The 13,186-nt window shown below is 47.3% G+C and overlaps 1 protein-coding gene across 1 annotated transcript; it reads left to right on the top strand.

The window, feature by feature from the left end:
• Nucleotides 1-7,316: 7,316 nt before the first annotated feature.
• Nucleotides 7,317-10,263, top strand: LOC136480706 (uncharacterized). The gene is made up of 2 exons (XM_066478172.1): nt 7,317-7,447; nt 9,390-10,263. Exons 1-2 carry the CDS (start codon nt 7,317-7,319, stop codon nt 10,261-10,263), a joined length of 1,005 nt encoding a protein of 334 aa, XP_066334269.1.
• Nucleotides 10,264-13,186: the final 2,923 nt, after the last annotated feature.

Genomic DNA, 13,186 nt, shown 5'->3' with positions numbered 1-13,186 from the left:
CTTTTGCCGACAGATAAGTCCTTATGGAGGGCCGGGAGCAACATGATCAAAAGTCATTTGCACCTTTGCCCTATGGATCAGTTGTTACAAATCACGTTATACTTTTAGTTCCATAGAACCATTAACCATAGTGTAGATCATGTTCAGTTAGAGCACTAGCAATCTACCCATATGCAATTAACCCATAGGAGTCAAGGGAACATGTCATCACATGACTAGAATGTCCTTAAGGTTATCAAAGTTAGACACATGCACATGAGTAAATGATTAAAGTGAATAGAATGTCAAGGTAGGCCCATGCTATACTTGCCTTGGTTAGCAAACTCCTGCTGGTCCTGCTGGTCGTCGAAGAACTCTTGGTCTCCAACGTTCTCCTCACCGTCTGAACGCGACCAACACGGCAACATACAATATTCCAAAGGCATTCATGCAAAGCAAACATTCCTATAATTAGGACAGTACACCAACAGTATAGAAAACAAGATAAAATGTTTATGAAAAGAATATACGTCTCGCTACGATCACGTCAACGCGAAGTTCACGAAAAATGGAGCTAAAACACGAAAGTTATGAATTAAACAAGGTTTCCTATAGCAATTTATTTAATTAAACCTAACCATGAAATTTAAAAGTTGCAAACATGGTTAACAGTGGTACTAACACGTAGATTACGAAATTACGAAACTAACGCAAGTTGAACGGGTCGATTCGGAGCTAAAACGAAGTTTTTATGAGCAAAACAAATCTAGTGGCATTTCTGTAAATACTGAAAACGTATTTTGGACTAAAACAATTTAGTTTATGTTTTCAAAAGAAGAAAATGCACTCAGGAAAATGCGCTATGGACGGCGGGTTCAAATAGACGAAATCAGGGGGTCTCTTTAGCAAAGTTACCCGCGAAGGGGTATCGACCTACGTGGGCCGTCGATCAAGCAATGGACGGCCTGGAACAGATGGGAGGGAGAGAGGAAGGGGCGCCGGCGGTCGGCACAGTAGCTCCGGTGCGGCCGAGCCATGGACGGCAGCGAGAGCTCGTCGGCGTGCGGAAAAACAAGGCCTATGGGCCTCGGTTTGCGAATCCGAGAGCACCGGGAGAACAAGAGGGTGAAGGGGAACTCGCCAAGGCCGATACGGCGGCCGGAGAAGAGGGCCGAGGCGGCGGTCGCCATGGCCGGCGGCATGGAGCTCACGGGCGCACGCGAGTAAAGCTCAAACGACCATGAAACACTCGAATAACCGCACGGGAAGAAAGAGGGGAGCACGGGGGTTCTCACCGTGGGGGAAACGAGGACGGAGGCGGCTCGAGGACGGCGGACCACGTGGAGGACGAACGACGGACCTCGGCGTCGCGGCGGTTGCGTCTTCCGTGCACGGCGAGCGCGAAGGAGGGAGCGGGGGCAACAGAGAGGGGCGGCGACGGGCTCAGCGCTGTTTTATAGAGGCCTGTGCGGGGACGGCGCTCCCACGACGCGAGGAGCGGGCGCGGGGTGGTTGCGGCAGCGGTGGTTCCGCCTTGACCAAGCGCGGGGCATGCGGAGGTGGCGGACGGCTCTGACGAGCAGGGCCGGGTCGTCAGCCGCTGAGGGAAAGAGGAGGGCGCGCCGTAGCCGATGGTACGACAGCTGTAGCCGAGCGGGAGGCGTGGGCGCGCGGACGCACGGGCGGTGGCGCGTGCATGTGTGCGTGTGTGCGGATTGTGTGGGCCGGCCCAGCCGGCGGGGTGAAATCCCCACTTTGCCGAGTGCCCCCGATCTGGCACTCGGCAAAGGGTTTTTTAATTTTTTTAACCGCCACTTTGTCGAGTACCACCTGGCCTGGCACTCGGCAAAGAGGTTTTTTTAAAAAAAAATTATTTATCGAGTGTCCCCGATATGGCACTCGGCAAAGTATTTTTTTATTTTTAAAAATTCTTTGCCGAGTGCCAACCGGGCTGGCACTCGACAAAGAGGGGTTTTAAAAAATTTTAAAAATCTTTGCCGAGTGTCTTCTCCTGACACTCGGCAAAGATTCTCCTTTGCCGAGTGTCTTCTCCTAACACTAGGCAAACCATTTTTTTTTACTTTTGACCACCAAACTTTTTCTGCAGTCCTCATACAATACCTGGTACTCCATGTTCCAATGTATCACATTTCTCAGACTTTTTCTATATTTCTTTAATTTATTTCATTTAATTGAATTTTCTTGAATAATTCAAATTATAACTGCTAGTCATTCGAATAATGTGTCCCCGATATGGCACTCGGCAAATGAATGGAAAAAATGATATTCATGTTATTTAGTATAATGTGAGGCCGTATCCAGAAACAGACCACCAATTTTGAACATCTTGTTCACGAAACATGACCACGAACTTGCGGTCGAGTTGTTTTTAAATTCTATAAAAAGCAAACGAAGTCCGAAAATTATGAAACTTGTCAAGATATCATATGTGGAAGCTATGATAAAAAATTGAGGAGGTTTCGCGTAAGTTTGTCACGTACGATGCTTACCACCTCGTCGCCCTCTTCACGAAATCATGAAACTTCTTCGAAGATTCTTCGGTTTGCAAGCATCGTACGTGACAACGTGCACGAAATCTTCTAATTTTTTTATCATAGCCTCCACATATGATATCACGATATCTCAACAAGTTTCATGATTTTCGGACTTTGTTTGCTTTTTATAGAATTTAAAAACACTTCGCACGAAAGTTCGCGGTCATGTTTCGTGAACAAGATGTCCGAAATTTCGGGTCCGTTCTGGATACGGCCTCACACTACACTCAGTAACATGACTATCATTTTTTGAATCATTAAATTCCATTATTCGTACCACGTGCAATTCAAATTTATATTTTTCGAAAAAATTCAAGTAAACAAAATAAAGTAACTAAATATATCAAAAAGCCACAAAAATCTCCAAATTCTAACGAGGAGTTCCCGGTACTTTAAAAGGGCTGCACAAAAAATTTGGAGGCCAAAAACAAAAAACAAAAAAACTTTGCCGAGCGCCGGGGCATGGCACTCGGCAAAGGGGGTCTTTACCGAGTGCCTGCACAGGGGCACTCGGCAAAGGTATTTCAAAAAAAAGTAATTTTTTTAATTCCTCTCTTTGCCGAGTGCCGAATCAGTGGACACTTGGCAAAGACATTTCAAAAAAAAATATTGAATCTTTGCTGAGCGCCGTGTCAGGGGCACTCGGCAAAGTATTTTGCAAAAAAAATCTTTGCCGAGTGCCTAACAGCAGGCACTCGGCAAAGAAGGATGTGGGCGAACACCGTTACGTGGGGCAGCCTATGCCGAGTGCCGCGCTTTTGCCGAGAGCCTGGCACACGACAAAGAAGTCCTTTGCCGAGTGCCCTTTTTTACCGAGTGCTCGGCACTCGACAAAGAAGGTCTTTGTCGAGTGTCCGATTTTTGACACTCGGTAAATTCCCCGTTTCCAGTAGTGAATGGCCAGTGCTAATCAGCCCAAATAATCTTCACGAACCCGGCCTTGCATTTGTACACGTATACGCCGGGCAATAGGCTTAATTAGCAACACGCTAATTATTTTATCCAAAAGATCTTGGCCTAGAAGTAGAGATGAAAACGGTCAAAAAACCTATCAACCGTTTTCTACTTCTACATTTGAATACGAAAACGAAAGCGATAGCGATATAACCGGAGACGAACTTATGAAATATCAAGAATTTCGAAAACGAGCTAATTCGAGCAGAATTATGTCGAACACAGTCGGTATACGAAAAATCAATACGAAATATTGACCCGCAGGATCAAGCGCATAACAATTAACAAGTGCATAACCAAGTGCACAACAATTAATAAGTCCAATAACTTCCATAAAAAGTATCTCCATTTCTCCACTTTATATAAGAAAGATATGATTTTTCTAAGGCAACAAGCGCGTGTACGCGATTAATATACTGTCGAAGCTTTGTTTAATTTTTTTAACATCTTAAAGACCTCAAATGAAGAAACTAAAAACTAGAGAGTTGTAGATCTCATCGAGAGCTACAATTTTCATTTAAAAATCATCTTCATCTGGGAACATATGAAAAAGATACAATTTTTCTAAGGCCGGACATTTAGGGGGCCAAATTCGGTTTAAATCGAATTTCGAATTCGGGATATTCCAAATTACATGTAGAAAAGTAGAAAACGGTCGGAAAACGGCGAAACCGTTTTTGTTCCGATTTCAAATTTGATGTTCTGAATTTCGAATCGAATTCGAATTTATCCAAAAATACGAATTCGATCGGATCAAATATAGAAAATGTTGCGGTTCGGTACGGGATATTTCCGTACTGTTTTCATCCCTACCTAGATGTCTCAGCAAGCCACACGTGAAAGATAACGCTTGGATGGCCCATGCATGAGCCCAATATTGTTAATTAGCCATTGTGCCAATTGATGGTTATTAGGCAACTCGTTCACCTTTAAGGCCCAAATGTTTATATAGCCCATATTTCGTAGGCATCACGTAATTGTCAAATTATTTTATAGGCTTCATTCGACTAATGCTAAATAGGCTATGTAATAATATTACAACATGCCAAAATTCCATCATACAGTGGATTCAAGGGGCGGGCCAGGTGGGTGGCGCGGCGAGGCCGCGGGAGTGGGGGCCGGGGCGAGGGCCAAGGCGAGGACGACGCTGGCGGAGCCATAGCACTGGAGGTTAGGGTAGGCCAGGGTTGAGGGGTGGGGGTGGAGCGAAGACAAGCGCAAGTGTGAGGAGGAAGACAACGGTCGCAGGGTGGAGTCGGGTCGCACGTGCTCCCGGAGCGCGTGACCAGTGGCGCTTTATCGCGGTCCTTCTCTAGGACCTCAAAACTACATTCAAACTTTGGTAGAGTGAATACACGGGAGTTATTTCTTCCTTTTTGTCAGAAGTGACTATGGGGTAAAGTGGTGAGGGAGTAACGCGCGAGGGAAACTACACTTGTGCATATATGGCATAGAAATGGAATAATTCTGAAAAAACACATGTAACTGCCCAAATTAAAATAAATTCCATGACACGACAGCCGTGACAACGTTCGTCACTACAATTTAAATACATCAATAATACAGTAGCCAAGATCATAGCAACGAAGTGAATGAAAGTGCAAGCTTCACCGGTTGGAGAAATTCCCCAAAGCAAACTGGACCCCCGATGGAGCCCTTGAAGATGGTCAGGCATGCATGCATGCGGAGGCACACGAAAACCAAACTTAAGCTTCATTTAACATAAACACACATATCATTTATATTCCAAACATACCTGCAGGTACGCCAACAATAAGTGCTAGAGCGAAATGAAATATACTAAACAACAGGCATGATCGTCGTCGATCAACATTAGTAGAGGTTTAAAGCATGCAAAGGTCCATCAAGAGCACACAGAGATATGTGACCGTGTAGTGGACTGACACCAGCTCCATGCATGCGGCAATATAGGGGACAGCAGACAGGAGTACCAAAATGCTCCCAACGTCCTGAGATCCACCAACTTAAGCCGCAAACTACTCCCATGGAGGATCAAGAGGCAAAAGGCTGAGTCTCCGAAGACTGAAATAAAAATCGTAAGGAAAAATAATTTTGATTAGCATTATCAGTCTAGCATTGATGATTCATGAAGGTCAATGGAAATGATGGATGAAGTTGGCTAAAACAATCAACAACAGACTACTACGGTACTTCGAAGTGCGTGTGAACCGTTGATCAAATTGTAAATTATTACATATTACCTATTCTTATAAGAGGTGATAGAAGAAACACAGAATAAATAGAGAAATCGCCTACTTATTAGATAGATCTAATATACATGCACGTATGATCTAACTTTGGTATTTGATGCAATAATGTGATATGTGGATGAGATATAAAGTATCTTGCTTTACTAACATGTTCTTTTCTTGTAACTTGACAAATAAAGATCAAGAGTGATATACCTGTAAAATTAATTTTTAAATGTGGAACGACTAACGTTATCCGTAATGATCTTTTCAACATGAGTAGATCCATTTTTAACAGCAAAATCATGTTGATGGTATACGTGATTTATTTGTCACTAGCCATAGCACAACACTTTTAAAACCAACATCATGTTAAAAATTAATGTTCTTGCGTACTCAAACATATAGTCTGTACGTGACAATAGTAACAAGTATATACTTAACTGTATCTATTTTCTTAGAAAAGTGAAAATAATTACTTCATATGTACAGTAGCACAGGCAGATGAAATTAAACAAGCTGGGACGCCCGGGACGAAATTTAATTGTCCTACTAATTCTAAAAATCAAGGGCTATGATTTTCTGGGCATATTGTTACTATAACAATAATATAGTAATGGAGAAGTAGTACGTGTTAGTGTCTTAGTGGAATGCGGAATGGAATGTGGTAATTAAACAAGTTAGGCAGCTGGTACGTACCTCTTCATTGTCGCTGTGTACTGGTTATGCCATCATTTGTTGATGAGCTTTGAATACATTGAGGGTGAGTGCGGAACTATTGGGATGGAGTTGTGCTTGGCGCCTGAGCTCAGCCTCTGCCTTGTCCACATCATCAGGGAAGGTATCCTTACAGTCGATACGTGCCTTGACATAGCGTAGCGAAGGGAGGCACTCCAAGTCTAAGCCGAGATTGTCACTCCGGGTAGCGTGCCCATCCTTGTAGAAAGCCCTGACTAGGACAGTGAACCCAAGCGCGTGGTGGTTTGGCATCACAACAGGGGCCAGCGCTACTCTGCTATGGTCCCCGTCCTCTGCTTTGGAATCAAATACCATAGCATCCTGTCCTTCCCTCCACATGCTAAATGAAGCACAGTCGGGTCATCGTTGGTCACCAGCTGGACCCGTTGAAGAAGCCCTGACGAAGCTCATTATATTGAAGCACATCGCTGTCAGAAACGAATCAGAGCCTGCCTTGTGGCAGATTCGAGCGGAACTTGACATCAAGAATAATATTGGCAAGATCATCAAGCCCGCTGTCGGCGACACCGCAGAACTTCGTCAGGTGCTTGATGTCGTACATGCTAGGGAAGTATATGTTGACGAGATCGTAAAATCCGGACATCGTGTCAGGCAGGCTTCCGTTGGTGAGCAAGTATATGTCAACATGCGCTTTCAGCGCAATATCTCCTTGCTGTTTGAGAATGGAGGCTCGTCGGCGTGTGGAGTTCTCCGGTATAGAGCATGCCAGTGGCTCGGAGCTCGCTGCTGTGGTGGAGAAAGCCGTGGTAGGTCCCGTGGAGAAGGCTGTGGCGGGTCTACATGCTAGAGAAGCCCGCAGCAGTCGGGAGGCGCAGTGGAGAGGGAGGAAGACGGGCCGCCATGCTCTGGCACGGAGGAGATGCCGGCCGGCGGAGCGGAGGCACGATGGAGAGGAAGGCGCGGTGGAGACGGAATCACCGTGGAGAGTGCCGTCACCGAGGAGGCGCGGCAGAGCGCGGGCGTGGAGAGCTATCGCGGCACAGCGGTGAGGTGAGTTTGTTCGGTTTTTAGAACGTTGGGGGCGAGTGGATGAGCAGATAAGATGCAGTTTTTGGGTTGCGTCGTGGCCCAGCATCGGCACCGTCCGAGCGAAGGAACGCCCTATACCGAGCATTACCGTAGGAGGTAGGGAGCCCCTGATCGGCATCTTGTGTCTCCCCTAATAGTCGACACTAAACCAAGCATTTGGCATACAGAGCAATACAAACCTTTGTGTCTCATGCTACCCTTCAAATTTACTTCACGTGATAGATTGAACTAATTTGGCGATGTTATATAAACACCAATCGTTGTTGTGCTAGGTAGTGGACTTTTCCAGGCAAATTCATTAGAAAAAGGATTAGATGGGTTTCTTCACTAGTGTCATTTCCTGCAGCATCGCTTGGAGTCACAATCGGTGCCCCACGGCATGTTGTAGCGCCCTTGACATCCCATGTTGTAACTCGGTGTTACACGACATCCCTCGTTTACTAGCGATGTGACTTGGCATCTCGTGGCATCTATCCCTCGTTACCCCACTGTGTGACTTAATGTCCCGTGGCATGACTTGTCATCCCTCGAAATGTCTAGGCAACCCATGGCATGACTAGCTGACCCAGATCGTCCCACACCGACCCGCGGCATGACTAGGCGCCCCTCACTATATATCCCACAACATGACTCAGCATCCTGCGAATCCGTCGCTCACTAGCCACATGACTCGACATCCTGTAGTATAGCTTACTGACCCGCAACATGACTCGCTAACCCACGTTGCATCTCATGGCTAGAGTTCTAACACGGTATTCCATGGCATCCCTCACTCTACCATGGCATGACACTTACTCGATTAAGTCCTTGCTAAGCCTTGATCCACGTGAACATCCAAGTGATTACTAATTTACTCGATTACTACATGGCCCGAGTTCATAACTATTGTAACACGATCGACAAAGGATGCCTATTGCTTTCATTGGATCCCATGTAGCTTTCAATTTGATTTATAGAACTTTCTAAGGACAATTCTAACCCTTGAAATATGAGTAGTTTCCTAGCGCTAACTCAGCAGGAAACTATCTTTAGAAACTGTGATACAGCCCACGGTCTCTCTCTCTCTATTATCCCCTTTTCCCTCCATGCTCAGGGCGTCGAAGCGAGGCGACAATGTGGCGTTGTAACACCCGTGATTTTGCATCATGTTTAAAAACCACTAAAAATATGAACTTTTTAAAACTTTACAACAAATTAAAACCCTAACTATTTATTTTCCACAAAACCATTTTGAAAATGTATTTCCAAAACTCTGCATCAAAACCCATCATATGCATTTTGTGTGCCGCGTAGGATTTAGTTGTAGCACTAGGAATAATTTATGGGATTAGAGAAATCGCTTCGCATTAAAATTCCTTTGCCTGCACTTTGTGAATGTTTGAATGCTTGTTGAATGCCAGCTTGATTTCTTGTGTGCTTTTCTAGAATTTATTTGCGGCACCAAAACAACCTCACTTAATTTCCAATTGCATTCTTGAAGTATTTAAAACCTTTTCTTATATTATAGAGTTAGATAATACATCATGGATATAAATAATATCTTATTCACTAGGAATCATGCTAGCCGTCTTATTGATAATTTATAGGTCTAATTATTCCTTCAAATTTTCCCTCCTAAATTTACATTTAGCAAAATTATAGGTATTTGAAAAACCTAGAAAAAAATAATATCGTTACTTTTAATTTCTATAGAATAGATATAATATTTAGTTATTCTAGAATGTATATAGTACATCATGCACACAAGTATATTAGTATTGTTACATACTCTAAATTTCTGGGAATTAGAAAATATGAAGCATTCCTGTGTACTCCCTCCCGAACGGGCTCAGCCCAACCAGCCCCGGCCCCCCTCCTCTTTTCCCTCCTTCCCCTGTTCCTCTTTCCCGCATGGGCCTGCCAGGCCTTCGGCCGAGCCCGCGCGCGCCTTTCCCTCTTCCCTCCGCTTGGGCCGGCCCAACCAGGCCGCGGCCCAGCAGCGCGCATCAGCCCTCTTCCCTTCCCTCCTCTCGCCGACGCGTGGGGCCCAGCCGTCAGCATCGTCTTCCCCAGCAAGTCAGCGATGCACTATACTCAGGTCGCCGACGCCGCTGACCTCCCGTCGCGTCCCACCAACGTCCAGCTCAAGCCACCCCGCCCCAGCTGTCGCCTTGCCGTGCTCCGCTGGCCACAACGCCGCTGCCGCTGTCGCCTGCCACCCTTGCCGGCAAAGATCGCCATGGTCGGAAAATATCGGCCGCCGCGCATCGTCGTGCCGCGCCTATAAAAGGGGGCTGATGGAGCTCGCCATCCTAGCCCCAAGCTCGAGCTCCTCCTCTGCCACTCCACCTCCATTCTCGTCTCTCTCCCCATCTCTGCTCTGCTCCACGCCGCCGCCGCCGGCCTGCTCTGCAGCTCCGCCCGAGGCCGAGTGCCGCGCTCGCCTCTGCCCTGATGGAGCCGCGAGTGGCCGAGCACCCTCGCCGGCTTCCCGCTCCGCCACCGCCGCTCACCCCGTGCTTCTTCCTCGCCGGAGCCGAAGCCGCTGCCGCCCTTCCGCCGTCACGCCGCTACCCTGCTCCCTCTCGCTCGCTCTGCACCGCGACGCCGCAGCCGCCGCCGCCGGAGTCCAGCCCCCGCCGGCGTCCTGTTTTCCCTCTCTCCCTCTTCCCTTTCCCTCCTCTCCCCTCCCTTCTTATCCTTCCTCGCTTTCTTTCTGTTCGCTCATTTGGGATGAGGATGGCCAAAGCCGGTCAGGGGAACCTGAGGTCGCTCGATCACGTTGCACAGGCCAATAGCCGCGCGCCACGTCTGACTGCGAGACCCGCTGGTCATGGACTCCACTCCCCCTCCTTTTCTTCTGTGGACACAGTCCACGAAGAACAGAGAAAAGAGGCAGCTAGTCCATAGATTGGCTCACGACGCAGTACATGCCACCGTAGACTGCTGACTGGGGACCACTCATCAGCCACTAGACTAAGGAGGAAACCCTAGGTGCACCCGGGAAACGTACATAGAATATTAAAATGTAAGCTTATTAATTATAGAAAAATTCCCAGAAAATTTGTAAATAAACTAGAGTCACCCTAGAGCATATCCAGATAGTTTGCCACTCATATTCGTTAGACAAAATTTTAGAAATAATTTCCATGTTCATTTCCATTCGCGTTTAGCCAATAAACCTAGACAATTTATAACCCATTCATCTTAATCCCAAATTCTGTAATTCATTCACCGTAAATCTTCTAAAATAAAACCCTACTTAATCATACCATTCTCCCTAATTTTTTGTACCCATTTAAATTCTAGTTTGATTGTTTTACCACCTCTATATTTAAAATAAAAAGTAATTATAGTAGTAGCTATCGTCATAGCAGTAGTTAACCCTGTATATTCACGTATGTGTATACACCATGATACATACTCGAATATATTCATACCCAATCACCTAAAATAAGTAGACACCTATACATACATAGATATGCCTGATACCCGGGTATACGCCTATGTACGGCTAACTCTAGCAACCTAGTTACCCAATTTTAATTAATCATGTGTATATACATATACATGGGTACATGCCACTAACCATAGCCATGACCTAGCCCACCTAATTAACCCTAGGCACATGCATATGCATGTGCGTATGTGCCACTAACCCCGGTGGACCTATAGAGGCCAGGCGAGTCATCTATGATGACTTGGTTAGGTATTCTCTTTCAGGTTCACATAATCGTGAACCCTAATAATGTGGTCTGGTTTTCCATCAAACCAACCACCCACCTCAACCTAACCTATATAATCGTGAATTCATGAGTATCTATAGGAGGACCGCACAAGCTAAAGGAATAAACAACCATATATACTCACCAGAGTCCCTACAGGAGGAGGAGGAACCACAACTAGAGCGAGCAGCGACTAGGGCACGACTACACCTGGCAAGGCATGAAGGCTCGCCATGAAGTTGAACATGTCCTACAGCCTCTGCGCCTTGGCCACCCTCTGGGCTTGTACAGCCTCCATCTCCAACCGATGGGCCTCCGCCTGGGCCGCCTGCTGGGCCTCCAACCTCCGCAAGTCGGACTGCAACATTCCACCCGTAATGTTTAAACAATGCAAAGGCAAGGTAGATGTGTAAAAGCAATGAACGTCGAATAAAACACTACTAACAAGGAGTTCCGCCATCTGCTGCTGTGAGCTCTGCTGCTGAGAGCGTATGGGGAGGGAGGAGCTCGTGCTCCTTGCTCGAATCTCGACAAGGTTGGGAACAGAGGCGGAGTCGACTGTGCTGTCCGTTATCCAGTACCGGCCGTGCTGCTTCCCTCCTCCCATCCTCATCAGGAGGTCTGTGTCCAGGGGCTAGGTGGCCGGATCGAAGTCCTCCCCATGGCGCTCGCAGGCCACCGAGGTGTACTCGCTAAGCTTGCTGTGGACGCTCGCGTTGGTGTATGCCTCGGGCCCATCCACCGGGTTGTAGGTGACTTCCAGGGCCGTCGCCTTGCCCTTGTGTGACAGGGTGTACGCCATGAACTCGTTGCATTCCTAGCCTTAGTGCGCCTGGGACTGCGAGGAAAACACAAAGATGATTACAAGTAATGAGAATTGAGCGTTAGAATAAATCAATAAAGATGAAAACACAAAGAAGATTACCCATATCTGGGCGTACGCGCTGAGGCTCCAGTTGTCTTGGTGGTGTGGCGCCCAACCCATCTGCAGGCGGCAATCCCGACGGATGTTGTGCTTCTCCGCCCACTCCTCCGAGAGCCACCTGTCCACAATGGCCTCCCAGCAGAGGCGGTGCCTAGCGCACCAATCAGGACATTGCTGCATGCCATCAAGTTATTGATATGTCAGAAGATGAAATGAAGCCTACCTATTCTTCATGGAAGGAGTCAATATTAATGTTTTGTACTTACCGAGAGGTACTGCTCCTTGGTGAGCGTCCTGGTCCTGGCATCGGCCTTCCTCACCACCTGACCAAGGACGTCGGCGCTGTAGTTGATGATGCACTGGAGCCGCGTCTCATGGTACAGGTCTGAGAGTCGGGACCTACAGACCTTGTCCTACACTCGCGCCGCCCAGTCCTCAAACCCTTCGTCGCACCAGAAGAAGTCCTGCATACAGACATCATGTATCGTTTCATTATTTCAAGAACGACCAATGAATGCGTATTATTGACCAATTTAGTGCGATGAAGACTCATCCAGAACTCGGCCTTAATCCACGCCGCAACGGTTGCGAACTCGCTGTCCTCAGCGGCATAGAAGTGGTCCCACATCCGGGGCGGTGAAGTCACCGAGGCGTAGGTGACCATGCCAGGGTAGTGCTGCCGAATCAGAAGGCCCAGGGTGGCATTGATGTGCCGGCCCATTCCGGATACAACTTCCCAGTTGCTGCAAGAGTCATTAAGAAGAATTGTTAGTCTCCAGTTCGATTTTCAACATGTCATATGAAATAGTAGTGAAATAATACTTACTTGTCGCCGTTGGGTCGAATCACCGGGCACCGGTGAAGTGGGATCGGCAGCGCCGGGAGCTGCGAGGGCTCGCGCAAGTAGACTCCCGACAAGGTAGAGCCAGAGGCAGTGCAAGTGGAACCCCCTTCTATCGCTATCGCCGCCTCCCTGTGGTCCGATGAGTCAGAGGAAGTGCCACCCCCTCCTATGTGCAGGCCCACCGCCTAGTCGTCCTCGTCCACCGACGGGGTGGCAGTTGGCTGCAC

The sequence above is a fragment of the Miscanthus floridulus genome, chromosome 9 (assembly GCF_019320115.1).
Source record: "Miscanthus floridulus cultivar M001 chromosome 9, ASM1932011v1, whole genome shotgun sequence".
Taxonomy (NCBI): Eukaryota; Viridiplantae; Streptophyta; class Magnoliopsida; order Poales; family Poaceae; genus Miscanthus; species Miscanthus floridulus.
This window is presented reverse-complemented; position numbering and strand designations above follow the sequence as displayed.